The sequence below is a fragment of the Periophthalmus magnuspinnatus genome, chromosome 22 (assembly GCF_009829125.3).
Source record: "Periophthalmus magnuspinnatus isolate fPerMag1 chromosome 22, fPerMag1.2.pri, whole genome shotgun sequence".
In the NCBI taxonomy this organism is placed as follows: domain Eukaryota; kingdom Metazoa; phylum Chordata; class Actinopteri; order Gobiiformes; family Gobiidae; genus Periophthalmus; species Periophthalmus magnuspinnatus.
This window is the reverse complement of record NC_047147.1, coordinates 24,935,579-24,958,574: the sequence shown is the minus strand read 5'-3', so window position 1 is coordinate 24,958,574 and position 22,996 is coordinate 24,935,579. Positions and strand designations below refer to the sequence as shown.

The following is a 22,996-nucleotide window of genomic DNA, read 5'->3' as shown; positions in this document are numbered from 1 at the left end:
GTGTGTTATGGCGTGAACCCTTGTGTCAAGTGCGCACCGCAATTGTCGTAGATTGGCGTAACAGGAAATCTGCAAGTAGCCTACTCAAAGTACATGCGGAATCCATACTACTATTAGTATAAATGAGGGGTTAGCTCGGTGGGCAATCATATCCTGGTATCCTGCTCCTCCCCCCTATGTCTCTGTGATTTCCCTAATTTAAGTCAGAGCTGAATTTGTGCTAAAACTCGTAATGCACATGCTCACATGCTTCTTGTCATCTACTACGGCAAGACACATGGACAAACTTCGTGTAATATGCATGAGTTTTATTCCTTAAATATGTCTATTTCAAATTACATCTGAGCCCAATTGAACTGCTAAAAAGCCAGAGCAAAGAGATCAGTGCGAGGCTAACTGATTAGAATTTTGATTTGTGATAACTGTGATACAGACTTTTTCTAAAAATCTTTGCACTAAAGTCTCAACTGACAGATACGATTTTTATCCGTTTCTGGAGAGTAAAATTATGAAAACATTACCAAGCTAACGACTAGCATGATTGGCGCAAATTTGGCTGTGACTCAAATTGAGGGATGCCAGGCCCCTCCCCCCTCTGCGACTCGGGGGACACAGGTCTGGACACTGTGAATATGTCCTGCTTCTGTGTCCCTGTTTTGTCTTTGTGCTCCTGTCTGCACCTGTCTGCTCCTGTCTGCCCTGGCTCCTCCTCCTCCTCGTCGTCATCATCGCGTCTGTCCGATAACAGTTTGATAATCTGCTTCACCTGCGCCTCCAGCCGCCCCAGCCTGCCCCCTAGTGTCTGGATATCCGCGCGGAGCTCCACCCTGGTCTCGTGCAGTGCTGCCCGAATCAGAGGCTCCGATCCTGTGTACAGTGGCTGCGGCAACCCCCCTGAGCTCTGGAGGGGACTGTGGAGATCAATCCTCTGCTCGCTTTTCGTGATCCCGCTATCGCATGAATCAGTTTTCCGCAAATTCCCACTTTCCTCCGTCTCCGTGGTAACTTCCTGCTTCTTCCCGTCTTGAGCCAGCATCTCCGCAGACGCCGCCTTGTTATTCAAACCGTCCTTCCTCACTTCGGAAGCCGCCATGTTGTTTTTGAGCCTCATCCAAGCGCTAGACTTAGCCGTTTTCGCTAGCGTCGTACCGGGGCTAGCTTTGACTTTGACCACTTGCTCTGCGTTTTCCATGACATCACAGTTGTTTTGTTTTGCCGTACTGTCGCTGTACGGTTGCATTGGCGTTATCTGCGAAACTGTCAGAACGCTGCTGCTAACCGGGGCGCCATTTTGAAACGATCGGCTCAGAGGGAGAGAGTGCTGGAGGCTGGAGTGACCGAGCTGGTGCAGGTTTTGGTGTTCGGCTTGGATTTGGTTCTTTTCTAGATCGACGGAGTTTGATCCCTGGTGGCGTATCTCTTTTTGTTGTTTAAATTTCTGGAAGAGTTTTCGGACTGGGTGGTCCTGGGGAATGGTGAGTTGGACTTCGTTCTTGGCGCGTTCCCTCTCCTCCTCCTCCTTCCTCACTTCGCTGATCTTACGGAAAATTACCTGGGAAAAAGACAAATAGTAAACTCAATCTTTTATATAATAGTGGATACATTTACATTGAATACATTTTTGCAGAACCCAAAATCACAAAAGCAGTCACTTTGCAGGGCTAAACCAGGACTAAACCAGGACTAAACCAGGACTAAACCCTAACTAAACCAGGACTAAACCAGGACTAAACCAGGACTAAACCAGGACTAAACCAGGACTAAACCAGGACTAAACCAGGACTAAACCAGGACTAAACCAGGACTAAACCAGGACTGCTGAAATGTCATGTAAACAATTGAGTAATCTGAATTCTGTATGCCTGTTCCCACCTGAACAGGTTTGGGACAGATGCAAAAAAGATAAAAATGTAAGAGACATTTTCAAAGACTGAAGATAGATAAAACCAAAGCAGTACAGCAAATTTTAAACTGACTATGAAAATGTACCCCCCGTCACCTTTGCCTATCAGTTGTGTTCAGTTTCCTCCCACTAAAGCCATTATCTCAGTAATTATTGAGAACGATTCAAAATGTCCACCGCCTCCTCCTGTCCACCCAAACAGAGGCTAAATACAGAACATCTCAATACTGCTGTTACAGTTTGGACACTTAACTAGTGCTCGGTTTGTTGAAGGTGCAGTTTTGTTACGATTAGATTAAACCAGGACTGAACACACGGTCTAAAGCAGGACTGTTCAATATGCGGCCCGCCAGCCAGATCCGGTCCACCAACAAATCTGGTTTGGCCCACAGCCCATCCTCTGGTTGCTACTACTTCTAATCCTACTACTACTACTACTGCTTCAACTACTACCACTACTAGAGCTACTACTACCACTACTGTTCCTATTGCTACTACTACTTTTGCTACTACTACCACTACAGCTACTACTACCAATACTTCACTACTGGTAACTCCATCCATCCATCCATTTTCTTCTGCTTTACCCTGGGCCGGGTCATGGAGGCAGCAATTTCAGCAGGGACTCCCAGACTTCCCTCTCTGCACACACTTACTCCAGCCTTTCAGGAGGATCCCGAGGAGTTCCCATGCCAGCAGAGACACAGTCCCTCCAGCGTGTCCTGGGTCTTTCCTGGAACCTCCTCCCTTTTTGAATGTGCCTGGAACACCTCCCTAGTGAGGCGTCCAAGAGGCATCCTGAACAGATGCCCGAGCCACCTCAGGTGCTCCTCTAAACGTGGCGGAGCAGCGGTTCTACTCCAAGCTCCTCCCATGTGACTGAGCTCCTCACCCTATCTCTCGAGAGCGTCCAGCCACCCTGCGATAGTATCCGTGATCTTGTCCTTTCGGTCATTACCCAGAGCTCTTGATCATAGGTGAGGGTAGGAACGTAGATCGACCGGTAAATCGAGAGCTTTTCCTTGCGACTCAGCTCCTTCTTTACCACAATGGACCAATACAGCGACCGCAATCTCATGCTCAATCCTGACCTCACTCGTGAACAAGACCCTGAGATACTTGAACTCCTCCACTGCTGTTTGGCCCGTAGGCCAACACAACACCTGTCACCGATCTGAAGTTGCAGGGATGAGGCCCTCTTGTTCACTGAGGTGAACTCCAACACATGGCGGCTGAGCTGTGGGGCTCTATGCAAGCCCACACCAGTTCGCTGCCTCTTCCCCTGGCAACGCCAGAAAAGTGGAGGGTCCAACTCCTCTGGAGGGTGGACCCACGTTGTTCTTTCAGGCTGAGCCTGGCCGGGCACCATGGGCAAAGGCCCAGCCACCAGGGCTCACATTCGAGTCTTAACCCCAGGCCTGGCTCCAGGCTGAGGAGACATCACGGGTGCCATCTCGGGCCCTGTTTTGTTACTATTCATAGGGGATTTGGGAACTGCTCTTAGTCTGACCCATCATGTAGGACCTGTTTGCCATTGGGAGACCCTACCAGGGGCATAATGCCCCGGGCAACGTAGTTCCTAGGATCATTCGGGTACATAAACTCCCCCACCACAAAGTGCCAATTCAAGGGGGGTACCGGCAACTCAATATTGCAATTTTCTGGACAAAGTACTTATATATATCAGATTTATTCATTTTTGTGCTATTTTATTGAAACAACCTCTTCAAATGTTCTACTTTCATATTTATCCTGACTCTGTGAATTTGTGAATTTTAAAGCAACATTCAGAGGACAAACGGTGCTTTTAGAGACAGGAGGAAACAGCAGCTTTGTCTGATAAAATATTCAAACTTAAACGGAAAAAAAACCCCAAAACATCTCCTCTGAGTAAAAGAGCCTCTGCGTCTCCACTGTCCTGCAGGAAAAATATGAAAGGGTCAAATCTTTAGGGACCAAAATTAATCATGGTATACGTGGTATGGAGCATTCTGATATTCTTTGATATCATCAACATTCCCTTTGGGTGTGATGCTAACTGAAGGACTGCTCTGTCTAGGCCTTGACTTTAATCTGAACATTGTTTTAACACAATATGATAAAGAACTGACTTATTTGGAATTACAACAGATGAGGTGGTTTGTGCTGTTAAACGTGTCCACTGCTCTGTAGTAACTTTGTTCTCCAATTTTGGTGTAACAATAAAAAACACAACAGGTTTTCTTTAATGTGAATAGCAAATCTGATGTGAGTGGGACCATGATAAGTCAAAAAATATATAATAAGACATTTTTTGGCTCCTAAATAGCTCTTTATTTGACATTATATGCTTAAAAATATGAGAGACTAATGTGTGTGTATGTGCTGAGAGAGAGACTAATGTGTGTGTATGTGCTGTGAGAGAGAGAGACTAATGTGTGTGTATGTGCTGAGAGAGAGACTAATGTGTGTGTATGTGCTGAGAGAGACTAATGTGTGTGTATGTGCTGAGAGAGAGACTAATGTGTGTATATGTGCTGAGAGAGAGACTAATGTGTGTGTATGTGCTGAGAGAGAGAGACTAATGTGTGTGTATGTGCTGAGAGAGAGACTAATGTGTGTATATGTGCTGAGAGAGACAGACTAATGTGTGTATATGTGCTGATGATTATTCGAGTACTCTGGTTTTACTGCAGTGTAAAATTCCTCAGTGACTCATGATGATTCTGAAATACTGTATTTATTTCCTCCCTGTACATGTCTCAGTCCTGCAGTATAATTAGAGCTGGAATAGAGCAGCCAGCAGAGAGTTTTAGAGGGATTGGGCTCCTTAAATGTCCACTTTTTTGACATGTTTGACACCTGTCCCCTGTCCTCTCTCTCTGCCTGACAGAGAGAAGAACAGAGCAGAGGAGGAGAGGACTGACAGATACTGAAGGAAGAAGAAGGAGGAGAGAGAATAATGGCAGAGGGGAATGAGGAGGAGGAGGAGGAGGCTAGAGGAGAAAAACGACAGACACTGCAAGAGGAGAGAAGGAAGAGAAGAGGAGGAGGAGCGGAGCGACAGACTGAGAGTGACTCACTAGAGCAGGAGGAGGTAAAGAATGGAAAATGGCTATGGTTGTGTTCACTTCATTAGATCCCAGTTTAGTCCTGCTATAGGCTTATATGGCCCTGTTCCATCCATCCATCCATCAGTTTTCTTCTGCTTATCCGGGGCCGGGTCGCGGGGGCAGCAGTCTAAGCAGGGACTCCCAGATTTCCCTCACCCCAGACATGTCCTCCAGCTCCTTCGGTGGGACCCCAAGGCGTTCCCAGGCCAGCTGAGAGACACGGCCCCTCAGGGAAGACCCAAGACATGCTGGGTCTGGGTCTTCGGGGCCTCCTCCCAGTGTGACATGCGCGGAACACCTCCTCTGAACTGATGCCCGAGCCACCTCAGCTGGCTCCTCTCGACGTGGAGGAGCAGCGGCTCTAATACAAGCTCCTCCTGTGTGACTAAGCTCCCTTTGTCTAAGGGAGTGCTCAGCCACCCTGTGGCCTTTCGACCATAGGTGAAAGTAAGAACGTAGACTGATCCAGGTTGTGTTCTGATCCAGGTTTAGTCCAGATGGGGGTCTAGGTTTAGTTCAGATGACGTTCTAGGTTTAGTCCCAGTTGATTGTGTGTGAGTGTGTAAGAAAACATAATGATAATGTTTTTAAAAGGTTGTTGTCATGAGGCACACATTATCTGCCTCTCTTGTTGTCTCCCTGTGTGTTCTCCCCCTCCCGCACCTGCCTGAGTCCGGAGCTGGGCGGAGTTGCTGGCTCCTCCTGCGCGCACCTGGAGCGCATCAGCGCAATCACCTCCACCTGCTGTGGAGCTTAAGATGGATGAGCTTCAGACACTCGGAGCCAGATCATCCGCGTGTGAACATTCCTGCTCTCCCGCTTGTTCCTGCTCCTGACTCCGCACCCCAGCTCCGGTACAGTCCACCCTTTGCCTTCGCCTCCTGTCTTGTCTTGGTCTCCGGCTCACTTCTTGTCTCCTGCCCTGGCCCCCGCTCTCTGGACTACTCCTGCTCGGCTTGCCCTGGTCTCGTCCCGATCTTGTCCTCGTTGTGGTCCTGGTTTTCCCGTCCCTGCTCTGCATTACGCCCGTCTGGTCTGCCTCCCGCTCCCTGCTCCCCGTGTGTGATTAATAAACGATTGACTCATATTTCTGCACAAATTGTGAATAAACACTGTGAACTTGCCCCGAGTCTGCACTCCTTGGTCCGCACCTGCACCTGCCATTACGACAGTTGTCGTTCAACGTCTTCTCTCTCACTATTCATCCCCAGTAATGCGACTGTTGTCAGTTGAAAGGACTTTCAGACATAAGATTAATGTGACATTTTTGTGGCGTTAATCCCAAACTAATAAAGAGAAGGTGGTTCAGAAATTTGATAAGTTCTCATCAAATTGTAAAACATGACTTCTTCATAAATCTAAGGTCATAAATCAAAACTTCAAAGTATGTATAATTTGGTTGTTTTTAAATCTATTTCTCACGTTCACAGTTAATCATGACACATTCTGGGACAGTTATTTTCTTATCTTTTCTTATTTTCTTCATTACACGCTTCAAAATCCAAAGATCAATGGATCCCATTATCCGAGTGTAATCAGATTTGGACTTTGCACAAGGCATTAATTCAGCATTTCTAAACATACAGGAGTAAACAGGAGCAGACAGGAGCAGAGCCAGAGGAGCAGAGCCAGAGGAGCAGAGCCAGAGGAGCAGAGCCAGAGGAGCAGAGCCAGAAGAGCAGAGCCAGAGGAGCAGAGCCAGAGGAGCAGAGCCAGAGGAGCAGAGCCAGAGGAGCAGAGCCAGAGGAGCAGAGCCAGAGGAGCAGAGCCAGAGGAGCAACAGGAGCAGAGCCAGAGGAGCAGACAGGAGCAGAGGAGAGGGTCAGAAGGAGCAGATGGTGCAGAGGAGTGGGTTAGAGGAGCAGAGGAGAAAGAGTGGTAGTATTTTAAACCTGGATCGTTATAAAAAGACAGAACTGAAAAGGATTTGACTGGTTGGAGGTGTAGAATTCAGATGCTGCCAAAAATGAGACTTAAAAAATGGAGAATACAGAAGCATCCAAGAACAGATAGAGGGGAGGAGGAGCAGAGGAGGAGAGGTGGAGCAGAGAAAAAGAGGGGAAGCAGAGGAGGAGAGGAAGAGGAGAGGGGGGTGAGGAGGAGCAGAGGAAGAGAGGTGGAGCAGGGAAAGAGAGGAGGGGGGGTTGGAGGAGCATAGGGGGAGTAAAGGACAAGAGGGAGAGAAGAGGATGAGAGGGGGAGGAGAGGAGGAAAAGGGGGAGCAGAGGAGCCGCAGAGGAGCCGCAGAGGAAGGGAGAGTCGGAGCAGTGGGATTCTGATCCTTTCAATGCTCAAAATACTTTAAACCCTGGTTTAGACCTGGATTAGTCCTGGATTAGTCCTGGATTAGTCCTGGATTAGTCCTGGATTAGTCCTGGATTAGTCCTGGATTAGTCCTGGATTAGTCCTGGATTAGTCCTGATTTAGGCCTGGGTTAGACCTAGTTTAGATCTGGTTTAGTCCTGGATTAGTCTGGGATTAGTCCTGGTTTAGACCTGGTTTACTCATGGGTTTAGTCCTGGTCCAGTTTTGGTCTAGCCATGTTTTAGACCTGGTTTACTGGTTCCTGGTTTAATACAAGTTTGGTCCTGGTTTAGTCCTTTTTGCTCTAAATTTCTTTTACAGTAAATCTGTGGGTGACCTGACAAGTCAAAATCACGTCACATACTCACTATCACATGCTTTTTCTTTTCTTCTTTTCCTCTCCCTTTATTTCATTGTCTGCCTCTTCTCCTCTCTCTCTCTCCTCTCTCTCTCTCTTCACACTACATGAGTACAAACATTATAAGTTTATAATTACTCTCGCTCTGTTTTCCTTCTCTCCTCTTCCATTGTCATCTTCCCCTCTTCCTCCCTTTCTCTCTCCTACTCTCTTCTTTTCCTCTCTCTCTTCCCTCCCCCTCTCTCTTCACACTAAATGATTAAATAGGCTTGATAAGAGTCCGCTGCTCCCTCTCTTCTCTCCTCTCCCACTCCCTTCCTCTCTTCTCTTCTTCCATCTCTCCTCCCTCTCTTCACACGACATAGACTACGCAGACTTGATAAGGGTCTGCTCACCCTCTCTCTCCCCCTTTCCTCTCCCTCCCACTCCCCGTCTCCTCTTCCTTCCTCTCTCCTCCTGTCCCTCTGTTCACACTGCATGAGTGCACTGACTTGATACGTGTCTGCTCCACCATCTCTCTCCCTCCTACTCCCCTTCTTTCCTCAGTGCTTCTCTCCCTCTCTCCTCTTCCTCCATCTCTCCCCTCCTCCCTCTCTCTCTTTAAACTACATAGACTACACAGACTTGATAAGGGTCTGCTCCCTCCTCTCTCCCCACTACATTCTTCTCCCTTCTCTCCCCCTCTTTTCCTTTCTCTCCTCCTCCTCTTCCTCCTATCCTTCTCTGTCTTCACACTACATAGACTTCATGTGGGCCTGCCCCCGCTCTCTCTCTTCTCTCTCCCTCCTGCTCTCCTCTGTGCTTCTCTCCCTCTCTCCTCTTCCTCCATCTCTCCTCTCCCTCCCTCTCCCCTCTCCCTCCCTCTCTCCCTGTCTCCTTCTCCTCTCCCTCTCTCTCTCCTCTTCCTCCGTCTCTCCCCCTTTTCCTCTGTTCTCTTCCTCCCTCTCTCCTCTTCCTCTCCCTCTATCTACCTCCTCTCCCTCTCTCCGTCTCTCTTCTTCCTCCCTCTCTCCGCCTCCTCTCCGTCTCTCCTCTTCCTCCCTCTCTTCTCCTCCTCTTCCTCTCTCTCCCTCCCTCTCTCCTAGTCTCTCCTCCTCCTCGCCCTCTTTCCTCCACTCAGTCTCTCCTCCTCTCCCTCTCTCTTCCTCGCCCTCTTTCCTCCTCTCCCTCTCTCTTTTTCTCCCTCTCCCACTCCTCTCCCTCTCTCCTCCTCTCTCCTAGTCTCTCCTCTTCCTTGTCCTCTTTCCTCCTCTCCCTCTCTGCTCCTCCTCTCCCTCTCTCCTCCTCTCCGCTTCTCCTCTCCCTCTCTCCTCCTCCTCTCCGCTTCTCCTCTCCCTCTCTCTTTCTCTCCCTCTCTCTTTCTCTCCCTCTCTCTTTCTCTCCCTCTCTCCTCCTCCTCTCTCTCTCCCTCTCTCCTAGACTCTCCTCCTCCTCGTCCTCTTTCCTCCTCTCCCTCTCTGCTCCTCCTCCTCTCTCCTCGTTCTAGCCCCGTTCTAGTCCCATTGTAGTCCCATTTTAGTCCCATTTTAGTCCGGTTTTGGTCCCGTTCTAGTCCCATTTTAGTCTAGTTCTAGTTCCGCTCTAGTCTCGGTTTAGTCCCGTTTTAGTCCCATTTTAGTCCCGTTTTGGTCCCGTTTTAGCCCCGTTCTAGTTCCGTTTTAGTCCTGTTGTAGTCCAGTTTTAATCCAGTTCTAGTCCAGTTTTAGTCATGATCTAGTCCTGTTTTAGTCCCATTCTAGTCCGTTCTAGTTCCGTTTTAGTCCTGTTCTAGTCCAGTTTTAGTCCAGTTCTAGTCCTGTTTTATTCCTGTTTTAGTCCCGTTCTAGTTCTGTTTTAATCCCTTTTCAGTCCTGTTTTAGTCCTGTTTCAGTCTTGTTTTAGTCCTGTTCTAGTCCTGTCCTACTCCTGTTCTAGTCCTTTTTTAGTCCCGTTCTAGTTCCGTTTTAGTCCAGTTTTAGTCCCATTCTAGTCCTGTTTTATTCCTGTTTTAGTCCTATTTTAGTCCCTTTTTAGTCCTGTTCTAGTCCTCTTTCAGTCCTGTTTTAGTCCCGTTCTAGTCCTGTTTTAGTCCCGTTCTAGTGCTGTTTTAGTCCTGTTCTAGTTCCGTTTTAGTCCTATTCTAGTCCCGTTTTAGTCCCATTGTAGCCCAGTTCTAGTCCATTTCTAGTTCTGTTTTAGTCCTGTTTTAGTTCCGTTTTAGTCCCTTTTTAGTCCTGCTCTAGTCCTGTTTCAGTCCTGCTCTAGTCCTGTTTTAGTCCTGTTCTAGTCCTGTCCTAGTCCCTTTCTAGTCCCGTTTTAGTCCTGCTCTAGTCCTGTTTTAGTCCCGTTCTAGTTCCGTTTTAGTCCCATTGTAGTCCAGTTCTAGTCCTGTTTTAGTCCAGTTCTAGTCCAGTTCTCGTCCTGTTTTAGTCCTGTTTTAGCCCTGTTTTAGTCCAGTTTTAGTACTGTTCTAGTCCCGTTTTAGTCCCGTTCTAGTTCTGTTTTAGTCCAGTTCTAGTTCCGTTTTAGTCCTGTTCTAGTCCTGTCCTACTCCTGTTCTTGTCCTGTTCTAGTCCCGTTTTAGTCCTGCTCTAGTCCTGTTTTAGTCCCGTTCTAGTTCCGTTTTAGTCCCGTTCTAGTTCCGTTTTAGTCCCGTTCTAGTCCCGTTCTAGTTCTGTTTTAGTCCAGTTCTAGTCCTGTTCTCGTCCTGTTTTAGTCCAGTTTTAGTACCATTCTAGTCCCGTTTTAGTACCATTCTAGTCCCGTTTTAGTACCATTCTAGTCCCGTTTTAGTCCCGTTCTAGTTCTGTTTTAGTCCAGTTCTAGTTCCGTTTTAGTCCAGTTTTAGTCTTGTTCTAGTCCTGTCCTACTCCTGTTCTTGTCCCGTTTTAGTCCAGTTCTAGTCCCGTTCTAGTCCTGTTTTAGTCCCGTTCTAGTCCTGTTCTAGTTCTGTTTTAGTCCAGTTCTAGTCCTGTTCTCGTCCTGTTTTAGTCCTGTTTTAGCCCTGTTTTAGTACCATTCTAGTCCCGTTCTAGTTCTGTTTTAGTCCAGTTCTAGTTCCGTTTTAGTCCTGTTCTAGTCCTGTCCTACTCCTGTTCTAGTCCTGTTTTAGTCCAGTTCTAGTCCTGTCCTAGTCCTGTTCTAGTCCTGTTTTAGTCCAGTTCTAGTCCTGTCCTAGTCCTGTCCTACTCCTGTTCTTGTCCTGTTCTAGTCCCGTTTTAGTCCTGTTCTAGTCCTGTCCTACTCCTGTTCTAGTCCCGTTTTAGTCCAGTTCTAGTCCCGTGTTAGTCCTGTTCTAGTCCTATTCTAGTCCCATTTTAGCCCAGTTTTAGTCCAGTTTTAGTACTGTTCTAGTCCCGTTCTAATTCTGTTTTAGTCCAGTTCTAGTTCTGTTTTAGTCCAGTTTTAGTCCTGTTCTAGTCCTGTCCTACTCCTGTTCTTGTCCTGTTCTAGTCCCATTTTAGTCCAGTTTTAGTCCAGTTCTAGTCCCTTGTTAGTCCTGTTTTAGTCCTGTTCTAGTCCTATTCTAGTCCCATTTTAGTCCAGTTTTAGTCCTGTTTTAGTCCTTTTTTAGTCCTGTTTTAGTCCCTTTTTAATCCTGTTCTAGTTCCAGGTTTAGTCCTTGTGTTTTCCAGTGCTAACACAGTTCACGCATCAACAGCTTGAATCCTAAATGAACTTTTTTGTTTAACTTTTATCCTAAATGTGCTGAGTCTCCGTGGAGCAGATTGTGCACGCTCAGATTTCATGGATTCACAAAATGGCTGACTCGACTTGGGTCCGACAGAAACAGCAGAGACGGGAGTGTGGGACAGATTTACTCGGCCTGGACTGGACCTGGACTGGCCCTGTTTCGATTCTTTTTACAGTTTCAATAAATAATTTCCCCATTTCAATGATTAGAAAATATATCAAAAAGAACAGATTAAAAAACAAAGAACTAAAAGTCAAATCAAGGTGAATAGTTAAACCTGCAGGATGTAACTTCTGTACTTTCTCATTGCAGTATTTTGTCCGATAAATTTGAATACAATAGAGTAAAAACGACTCTGTGCTGGTCTCAAGATGAATCCCATTGTTTAGTGCCCAAACCAAAGGTCGGCCATTGCTCAGAGCAGGGTGAACTTTTAGATGAGATTTAATAAAGTTTTACCTGTAGTTTTTTAATAGACTCAGCTGTTTTCACTTTGACTTTAGTGAAAAATGACCCTCGCTGGACACTGTATGTGAATATGCAAATCAGTTACTGTAAATTTTAGTCGAGAGTTGAGTATTTATGGTAATTCATTTTGATCATTGGTTTGTGGAGTGGATGTTTTATGTTAGTTTATGTTAGTTTAGTTTAGTTTACTTAGTTTTTTATGATAGTTTATGTGTAGTAAAAGCAGCTATGTTAAATGAATAAAATCTATGAATTTAGAACTGGTTTACATAGAGATTAAGAGTCCAGATTTAGTCCTGGATTAGAACTGGTTTAACTCTGGTTTATGCTTGGTTTAGAATTGGTTAGGATTTGGTTTAGACTTGGCTTGGATCACAGTTTAGTCCTGATTTAGTCTTGGTTTAGAACTGGTTTGAAATGGGTTAAGACCTGGTTTAGACCTGGTTTATCCTTGGTTTAGAATTGGTTAGGATTTGGTTTAGAACTGGTTTGGACATGGTTTAGACCAGACTTGGGCTCAAGTTTAGTCCCACTTAGACCTGGTTTAGACATGTTTAGAACATGCTCTAAGGGCTGCACCTACACTAGCCCATTTGAACCACTTAGCCCTAAAGTGCAATATGTTTGTCCCGTGTGAGTGCAAACGAAACGTGTCCAGGCACAGCATGTTTCAAACTTTGGCCTGGTAGGAGGAGGTGGGCCAAAGCATGGCCCGGTTGCTCATGTTCGCACACACGTATAATTTATGTTTATGAGCCTGGTCTTGTGCAGGGAGAGGATAGAGGATAAGAGGGAAAAGTAAATGAACTCTGCTCTAAAACTCATGGCTCATCTGCGATCAGCTTCAGTCAGGACTGTGGGCAGACACAAGTTTTGAAGCCTGGTCTCCAGTTGTCCTCGCTGCTCCACGTTTAATCAATAAACTCACAGAGGAGTAACACAGTAGGACTTATATCGGCCCCACTATTTGTGGACTTATTTTCTCCGCTAAAGCATTAGCACTGCTGCGCGACATAAACAAACAGTGGCGTGTGATGACTCACAGTAATGAGCCATTTACACTGACAGTCACTATAACAGTGTTACAGCAGAGGAAATGACTGGTACAAATAACACTGTTAGTAACATCGCCAAGCTTAAATGGTAAAATGGCGCCTGTCGGTGTGTTTCTGTGTGTGTCTGTGCATGTCTATATGTGTCTGTGTGTGTCTGCGTCCGTGTGTGTGTCTGTAGTTGTGATGTCTCTATATGTCGTCCTGCCCTCATAAATAAACCAGGCTCGGTCTCATTAAAACTTCAATGTTCAATTATGAATCAGAGTGGCCCCACTGTGACCTGTCCTTCACCCTGCACATCTCAGTCCTAGTTTAGTCCTGGTTTATAAGAATTATGTCTTACACTTAGCGCAACTTGAGAAGTGCTGCACTGTACTCACTCCATGCAACACCAACACTTACACACACATTCATACTACTCACTGTGGCATAACAACAGTAGTGTGAGGTATTCTCTAGCAGTGCAGCACTACATCCAACTGGTGTCTTGATTTACTAACACTAAGGTAAATAACACATGACCACTAGGGGGCGCACCTATGGAATGCACGGGAACTCATGAAGATGTTGTGCAGACCAGCGTGGATCTTATGAGGACGCCGTGAAGACCAGAAAAAGGACCCTCCTCACACATTCACATACACAAACACACACACACACCCACACACACTGGGGGACCCTATAAACGCTGTCACATGCACTTCTCAGAACTCTCTTCTATCCTTTCCAGAGAGTCTGTTACTTCATTGTTCACTTTACCTGTGGAACTCATCAAACCTTCAGACTTAATGTTTCAGTCTCTTGGTCCTCTTTGACACTTAAACCAGAAATGAACATTGGTACAGTAGGGACTCGACACAGCTGTGATCAAACCAGAGGCACTAATGCCTGAGTTCAGGCCTGAATTAGTTCTGGTTTAGTGCTGGTTTACTCTTGATTTAGTCACGGTTCAGTCCTGGTTCAGTCCTGGTTCAGTCCTGGTTCAGTCCTGGTTCTTACCCGTTTCCTCAGGTTACAGGTGAGGATGAGGTTGCGTGAAAATGAGTTGGCGAAGGCGGTGTAAAACTCGAGCACTTTGAGCAGAGCGTCCCTCCGGATGACATGGAGATCGCAGTACGTTAGCGCGCGGACGTTAGCGCAGGCGTGAGCTAGCGACGACTCCTTCCAGAAGACGTCCCCGAAAACGTCTCCTTTACCTGAGGCAGAGAGAGAGAGGACAGGGGTAACAACCAGGAAGGCAGGTGAACTGGATTTAGACAAGCTTACCATTGGCTTAGTTATGGTTTAGTCCTGGTTTAGTCCTGGTTTAGCAATGGGTCAGTCCTGCTTGAGTCCTGGTTTAGTCTGGAGTAGGGAGCAACAGCTTTAGTTCAGGATTAGCTCCTTTTTAGCCTGGTTTTATTTCCGGTAGACCTGGTTCAGCATTGAGTTAGTCCTTCTGAGTCAGACCTGGTTTAGACCTGGTTTAGACCTGGTTTAGACCTGGTTTAGACCTGGTTTAGACCTGGTTTAGACCTGGTTTAGACCTGCTTTAGACCTGCTTTAGACCTGCTTTAGACCTGCTTTAGACCTGCTTTAGACCTGCTTCAGACCTGCTTTAGACCTGCTTTAGACCTGCTTTAGACCTGCTTCAGACCTGCTTTAGTCCTGCTTTAGTCCTGTATTTGCTCTCGTTATTCTTGACTGTGTTTTTGTCCTGGTTTAGTTTTGATTTAGACTTGTTTTATCCAAGATTTCACCTTCATTTCCTGGGCTATTTCTGGATTAGTCTTGACTGAATCCTGAGTTAGTCCTGGTTTAGACCAAGTTTAGGCTTTGGTCTTTGGAAATTCTGGTTAAGTCTTAGTTTAGTCCTGATGAACATATTCAAATATAGCTCTTACTAATAATTATTGTAGTCCTGATTTATTCTTAATTACCTAAAACACTGGATACGACGGCCAAGTTATAATTAGGTATTTTAGTTCAGGACAATCATCCCAATCTTAAAGCTGAATGAGCCTCACATGAGTCTCTCATTTGTCTCTCTCCCAGGTTCAGATGGGAGTGTAATACATTTTTAAACTGTAAGAGCGCAGGCTGCATACAGTTCAAGATAGTGTTGGTACTTTACAGACCTGGTTCAGATTTGGGTTTAGTCCTGATTGAGTCTGGGTTGACTTCTATCTTTTAACTCTTCTTTTATTAATTGGTTTAGCCTTGGTTACATCCTGGATTAGAGCCCTTTAAATCCAGGTTTAGTTCTGCTTAATCCTTTATAATCCTTCCCATGTTTATTCTGTGTTAATTTCCTGTACACAAGTCCTAATTGGATTTCCTGTTAACGAGGTTTTAACGAGCTCTGACTTGAACTGTGTGAGAAACATGAAAAATATCATCACTTCCTCATCTTTGATCCCTGTTTCCATGGAGATCGTCTCACCTGGACCGGTCCCTAGCAATCTCCAAATGTACTGTATCTGAGTTTAGACCTGTTTTAGTCCTGTTTTAGTCTTGGTTTAGTCCTGGTTTAGTCCGGATTTAGTCCTGGATTAGCCCTTTTAGCTCTTCTTTAAACTCGCCTTAGTTCTACTTAAGTCCTTGTTTATCTTTGCTGCCTCACGCCTGTGTACATACAGTTTTGTGATGTTGGAGTTTGTGATTGTCTGTGATGGATGAGCCCAGATGTCCACAGTGTAATAACTCCATGAGCTCTAAACCACTGGAGCCAATCACGCACAGTACATGCTAATGACAAACACTCATCTCAGGGGGATTAAAGGAGACGCAGTAATTAGTACAAGTCTGTGACGAGTTTCTCACAATTACATCACACGCAGAAATAGAACAGGGATTTTGGGCCAATTAAGAATATTATTAAATCAGAAATGGAGAATTTGGCTGTTTTTGTCCTTATTTTGCCTTTAGTCCTTTAGTTCTAGTTAAAGCTGCACAATAGCCTGTTTTCCATTGGCACGGTTCGGTTGGGGTCTGTTTGGTCAGTAAAGTCGTGTTTCCACGCTCCGGACACGGCTCCGACTGACGTCACCCAAACAAACGTTTCTTAATAAATCAAATCTAAAGCGTACCTGAATGATACGCGGAAGTCCATGGCCGATTTCAGTGATTTATGATGAGCCCAAAGCTAAAGCTAGCATAAAAACTTTATCCACGTTATAGTCAGTTTTCGTCAGCACTTCTTTCACTTCTCTACACATCTGCACCTGTACGTCACATTTTGTTGTCTCTTTATGAGGCAATGGTTCTGTCATGAGGTTTGTATATTTTTTTGAGTTTTCAGATTATTTTAAAACATTTTTGTCTGTGTTTGCGATCTATCTATCTATCTATCTATCTATCCTCACATTGTAAAAGGGCTGTAGACATTCTTGTTGGACTAAAGCCGGGGGACGTGGCAAAAGCTCTCAAAATTATTAGTTATCTCTGTCTATTTCATCCAAACTGCACTGACAAAACGACACCTGCAGGGGGAGTTCATCCAAAAGCTACTATTTATGCAGATAAAAGTGCTGGGAAACAGTGTATTTACATAAAGACATATTAAACGTGTGAGTCATGAGTGTAATCTGCATTTTACAGATAAATACCAAAAAATACAAAACCTTCAAGTCAACCTTAAGTCACTCTCTCACTTCTCTTTTCTGCTGCTGTCCCATAAAAACCCTTCAAATCTAAATCAACTAGTGACAACACAATAATATACTAATAGAAGCAGATCCCTATATGAGACAGACTAAAGGTTTTGTCATTTAACTTTCAAAAAATAGCAACTGATTTAGGATTAAAATATGAATAAATACGTCCACAGTTTAAGTCGTATAATGCAGAGGTCAGCAGGAGGTCAGTGTGAGACTAAATAATAAAGTCACAGAGTTTAGGAGTGCTCTGATACTTCTGTGTGGGAGTAAAAGTACTTCTGAGAGTCCAGCACTATGTATTTCAGTGCGGATATTTGAAGTACAGCTTTAGACTGCTCCAGAGCCTGATTACATAACCAGAGCTGCTCCATCCTTTTCTCTTCCTCTCCTCCCTCTATTTCTACTCTCTCCTACTCTTCTTCTCACCCTCGCTCCCTGTCTCCTCTGTGTTTCTTTCTCTCTCCTTACCCCTCTCCTCCCTCTCTTTCCACACAGCCCTTCCCACTCTCCTTACCTTCATCCGTCTCTTTCTCTCCCCCATTTCCTCTCTGCCTCCCTCTCTCTCTGACTTTTCTCTTTCCTCTTTCTTATTCTCCCCTATCTGCCTTCCTAACCCCTCCCTCCATCTCTTTCTCTCTTTCCTTTCTGTCTTTCTCCACTCTTGTGTCTGTTTTCATGTCTTTCTCTCCCCCTCCCTTCTTTCTAACCCCTCTCCCTCCATCCATCTCTTTCTCCCTTTCCTCTCTCTTTTGTTTCTCTTTGTCTCTCTACCCCTCTCCTTCCCTCTCTCCACCGCCCTCTCTTTCTCCTTTCTCTCTGTATTAGTCTCTCTGTCTGTCTCTACTGTGTTTTTCTCTGGTTCTCCACCCTCCTTTGGGTCTCTCCTCTCTCTTTGTCTCACCTCCTTTGCTCTCTATCCTCTTCACTGTTCTCCCTCCATTCTCTCCCTCTCTCCCTCCTTCGCTCTCTTTCTCCTGGCTCCTCCTCTTTTCTCTCCCTCTCTCTGCGCAGGACGTCCCACTGTGTAAATGTCAGTCTCCAGCTGTGAAACCTTCAGTTTATATTAACTGCACAAACTCACAAAGGAACAGGATTATTGCAGAAATCTGTCAGATGCCCTCCCATCCTCCTGTGTGTCAGATGCCCTCCCCTCCTCGCCCCCGAATAGAGAATTATGATTAAATCTGGACACTCAAAAGTAATTTAGGTTTTAACGGAATTTTGAAAAGTTCCGTAGCATTCTTTATTAAATCATGGGACATTATTTTATAACTGAGCAATATTTAAAATCACTGCACTGGAGAGTCTGTCACCAGCTTGTCTCCATCGAAATGTCCTTGCTTTACCTGGAATGTTTCAAAGTATGGCATTAAACTTGTCTATCTTGCATTTATTGGTGTTTTATTGCTTGAAAAAACATGCATTCTTATACTGAAGGCTGGCCCCTCCACAGATCTGACCTGGTAGATAGGTAAATTTAAGACCATATATCCTGTGAATATTCTAGACAAAGCAATAACATTTCCATGGAGACCAGCAACTAAACAAAAAAGTTACATAGTGCACCTTTAAAGTATGTTGTTCTGATTTAGTCAAAAAGCTTAATGATGAAAACTTAGGACTGTTGCCATAGCGATTAACTATTAAAAACAAAATATTAAATCTTCTAAATTGAAAAAAGTGCTCTAAATGCTGCATGGGAGGGGGCGCACAGTGATAAGAAAATGGGAGGGCATCTGACACACAGGGATATGAGTTTCTTATTAAACATGTTTGATAAATGTCCCTGGGAGTCAGCTTAAAATAACCTTAGCCGTGTGTGGTGTTGACCCCCGCGGCTAAAGGTCATGACCCCCGAGGTAAAGGTCAGAGTGTCGTCACGGTAACACCACAGCAAAAACAACAGGGTGCGACGATGACATTTATCAAACAGCAAACTGGACCTCCCCCCAAGGCACTCACAACGTCACCTCGCAACTTTAAACATATAGAAACTCACTGACAAATAATTATTAGGTTTAGGTCAATTCACATCTGTTACTTAGCAACCAAAACTTAAATATAATACGACTAATACAAGTAAAATACAACACCTTTATTCTGTTAAAAGAAGGTTTAAACTGTCAGAAAAATGTCTTCCTTGTATGTAAATTGTCTCTGCATTCTGGAGGAGTTGTTCTGTGTTGATGACACACTGTAGTTAGTGAGATTGTGTTTTATAACTGTACTTCCTGTGTGTTTGTGCTCTCCCACCAAAACAAGTCAGAATGAGAATAACATGAAAACATGTCATATGTACTTTAATTTAGACTCCAAACTACAGAGTGACACTTACCGAGGATGGCGATGACCTCATCGTCCTGGATGACCTCCAGTGACCCCGACACCACAAAGCAGAGGGTGTCCACGCTCTCGCCTGCATGAAATATCAGGTCCCCAGGAGCACAGTGAGTCGTCTGGAACTGTACAGCCAGAGAGCGCAGGCACCCGTCTGAGGCCAGGCGGAACGCTGGGTGCTCATTAAAGACCTGAGGAGAACAGGAGAGTATATTTACTATCACAACACAGTAAATACTGTATTTATGTCCTAAACCTTCTCATTGTTAGAGAAACCCAATAGCTGCGATAGCGCCACCTACAGAAAAACAAATAAATGTGTATGGAGCCCCAAATTATTTGTTTTTTTTTAAATATTACCAAATTTGACCTAAAATTCCATTGGGTCATCCCAATCAAAAAAGGTTAATGAGACTCATGTTGTTCTTTGCACATTGTGTTGCCATGGCAATGCACCAAAATGTCCATGTTATCCTAATGGGAGCGATCCCAAAATATCTCATTCATGAGAAAAAATATTAGTATCGTGGAATAATGTGAAATTTGTCATATCTTTCACTGTGTTTCCACGGCAATGTGCAAAATAACCCCCCCCCCCCCCCCCAAGTTGGCCAAGTGTGAAGCGCAGCCCGCGAGGGCCGTTTGATGATGCTTGTGCCTTTAATTTGTTTATTCTTTCTCCTGCTTTTTGACTGGAAATTTGACCTGAGAAAATTCAAAAACTCAAAAAAGTTGACAACAATCAGTGTAAGGGCTCATGCCTGATAAAAAAATATATATATTTTTAGCAAAAACAATATATCCATTAACATTACAATGACATATTATACATTTTTTGAAAGCTCAAGCTTTTGAATATCGGGGTCGCCCATTGACCTCCCATTGACTGTCATTCATTTTAGCAGTAATACAAATGGCCCATGCCTGTGGCATGGGAGCTTGAGCTCGATGTCAGGAGTGTGTTTGGGGACATGAGTGCGTTGCATTGCCTTTGTCAGCACTGAGTCAATGGGCTTGACGATGACATGTTAGCAAGAACAAATATGCATTGCTTGGATACTGGAGTCAAAGCAGGGGGCGAACGAGAGGACGATGTTGTATGCGTCGCACAGTTGACAATGATGAGTCCATGCACTCATCTTTGTGAAAGCAATAAGCCCTACGCCCTGTAGGGCTCAGGCCCAATGATGATGCACCTCCAACTACATCTGTACTGTTCACACAACACACACTGACAGGGTAAGTGTACTTTGACTCAGGTGCAGAGGACAAACAGATCACCTGTCCTCTGTCCTCTGAGAGAGAGCTGAGCTGGTCTAAAGTCCAAACAGAAGGTCAGACTCTTCAGACAGAGAAGAGAGGAGAGAGAGAGAGAGAGGGAGGAGAGGAAAGAGGGATAGATATTTATAGGGCAGATGTGAGACGCCTGTTACACTGTTACTGTTACACTAGACAGGTACAGGACTAATGGAGCATCAGCACTGTACAGGGTTAGAGAGAAGAGAAGAGTGGAGAGAGAAGAGAGAAGAGAGAGGGGAGAGGAGAGAAGAGAGGAGAGAAGAGAGAGAGGGGAGAGGAGAGGAGAGAAGAGAGGAGAGAGGAGGAGAAAAGAGAGAGAGAGAGAGAGAGAGAGAGAGAGAGGAGAGGAGAGACAGGAGAGAGGAGAGGGGAGAGAGAGGGTGAAAGGAAAGGGTACATGCCACCATGGAGTTCTTGCCTCTCGTTCCTGCTTACATCGCCCCTCCTCCTAAAATCAGCGACAAACTACTCCATTCATTCCAATGAGAGCATTTCTGACATTTTCATGTGTAGCAAATTTCAATAGTCTATGAAAGAGTCATTTTTTTCATCCCAGTTAACAAAAAAAACAACATGTATTTCAATGAAGAATGTCAGACGTTTTAAATGGAGCCATGTTCTCATTGGATTTTTTGTTCAGTATGGGAATGTCCATGCCAAATTTCAAATGTTTTTGACAACGTAAAATTTTCTGGATCCCATTCACAATTTCAAGGAGCAATGTGTGGAGCAATGGATTGTCTCATCTATGTAAACTGTATATCATTAGGTTCAGATCAACAGTGTTACCAAAAAGTATATTAATGCCGGTTTACAGGACACAGCATGTTTGAGTTAGGTGCAAGTAAATACTAAACGCCATTTTTGTTTGTGTGTTGGCCACACCCACATTGTATGACTTAGCAAAATCCAAAAGAGCCTATAATCCCACATGGCTCTAGTTCATTTTGACCAATTAGCAAGTTTCTTGAATGAAAATCCATGGCGTAAGAAATTCAAACGTGAGAGTGAAAATTTTGAAAAAATTGGGTTGACAATGTCCGACTTCCTGTATGGTTTAGGGCGGGGTCGTAATATTATTTTTTACTTGTCTTGACATGTTCTATGTTTGTACCAAATTTAATATGAAAGGTCTCTCATTGCCGTAATGTATTTTTTATTTTTGAGGTGGCGCTATTGAGTCATTTTGAAATAATAATTTTTGTGAACAATTAATTTTTTGCCAAACTCAAATTTTGGGTCCAATAAAATTGATTCTTCGTTAACGTTCAAGGAGTCAAAAATGGCCTCAAAGTGGTAAGTATAATAATAATGGAAATTTTTTTCCATCCAGTATTTTTCTCCTAAACAATAAAAGCTACAGTCATGTGTTTCTCATCACAAATAAGGCCCCTGTGAATTTTTTCACAGGTCCACGACGACTCGATTGTCTTCTATGAATTTTTCAACTGTAAACTCCAATGTTGAAAAAACACTTAACATTTTTATGATAAAGCTCTGACTTGTATTATGAGTATAATCCATTGTGTGAAGCTTTTGCTGTGACTGAGTGAGATTGTCCTACTGTGTCTGGGAGACAGTCCGTTAACTCTTTTTCAGTAAATGACACGACCATTTGATTTTTACAACAATAAACTAGTGACAGTCAATGACCAACACACACTGAGAGGAATCTGTATCTGCACAGCTGCTCTATTACTGTACATTTATATATCATATCAAAACACAATATAAAATGTGTATTTGTATATAAAATATATTCAAAACAAGTGGTATGGGTCAAAATAAATATATATTTACAAACCACACACTGCAAACAGTGAACAAACACACACACTTCAAAATGTAAACAAACACACACTGGAAACTAAGAACACACTGAACATGATTGTTCAGTGTGACAGTCATTCTGTGACAGAGGCTCAGTGGTTAGAGGTTGGAGGATCGAGTCCCACCAACTTATGTCATTGTGTCCTTAGGCAAGACACTTCACCCAAGTGGTGTGTGCGTGATGACTGGTGGTGGTCGGGGGGCGCAGATTGGCATTACGCATGATATATTTGACCCACAATTAAGTCAATAGCAGAATAAACCACGCTTACCGATCAGGAACAGCATCCAGTCCATCAAAACATAAGGTCCTCTGCTCCTGAGTCCATCATGAGATCTTCACTCGGTTCCATGAGCCGCTCCGGGTCCGAGATGTCTCTAGTTTAACTTGTACAAACATCCACAGTGTCCTCGGTCGCGTACTTCCTTTGTTTTGTCCGTTTCGTCATGTTTAAAACGCAAAACTGCTGCAAAACAGTGCGTAACAGTGCACCCGAGGGCGGGCCGTCGGAACGTTAAGGGGATAAACACTTAGCATCATTAGCATCATTAGCATCATTAGCGTCATTAGCGTCATTAGCATCATGAGCGAGTCTTCACTCCACATCGGCTAAACCTCTGGTAGCGGCGCATGAGGAGCCTCAATGACGTGGATAAACTGCTCAAACACGTAAGTGAATCACATAATTGTCTGGAGCAGCTCGTCCCCGGTCACACTCACTGACTCACATTGAAAAATAGCGCAGAGCGAATTGTTGTGTGTTTTCTGTGATTTTCTGTGCGCGGAGACCGTGTCAGCAGTGCGCAATTGCGCACGCGCGCAGTTTAGAGGGAACAGCGCTCACTGGGGCATGTTGGGGCGTGTTTACTACTTGATTTTTTGCCATTTTCCCGGTTTTAGAAAGCGGTTTTAATGAGTCCCTCGCCAGGACATTGTCCCAGGCTCGGGCCTAACAAGCTAACTGCTGTCATGGTAACCAGATACATTCCATGGTTGCTAATAGTTGCATATAGCATATTGTATACAGAAGCTAAGCTA

At 44.6% G+C, this 22,996-nt stretch overlaps 1 protein-coding gene across 1 annotated transcript in view; it reads right to left on the bottom strand.

The window, feature by feature from the left end:
• Positions 1–532: 532 nt before the first annotated feature.
• Positions 533–22,996, bottom strand: part of kcnh5b (potassium voltage-gated channel, subfamily H (eag-related), member 5b) — an 84,029-nt gene continuing 61,565 nt past the window's right edge. Inside the window, exons 11-13 of the mRNA XM_033987799.1 lie at positions 18,827–19,019; positions 13,853–14,049; positions 533–1,552 (exon numbers count right to left, since the gene is read on the bottom strand). Of these exons, the coding sequence (XP_033843690.1) occupies positions 533–1,552; positions 13,853–14,049; positions 18,827–19,019 (1,410 nt within the window). The remainder of the gene's footprint in view (positions 1,553–13,852; positions 14,050–18,826; positions 19,020–22,996) is intronic.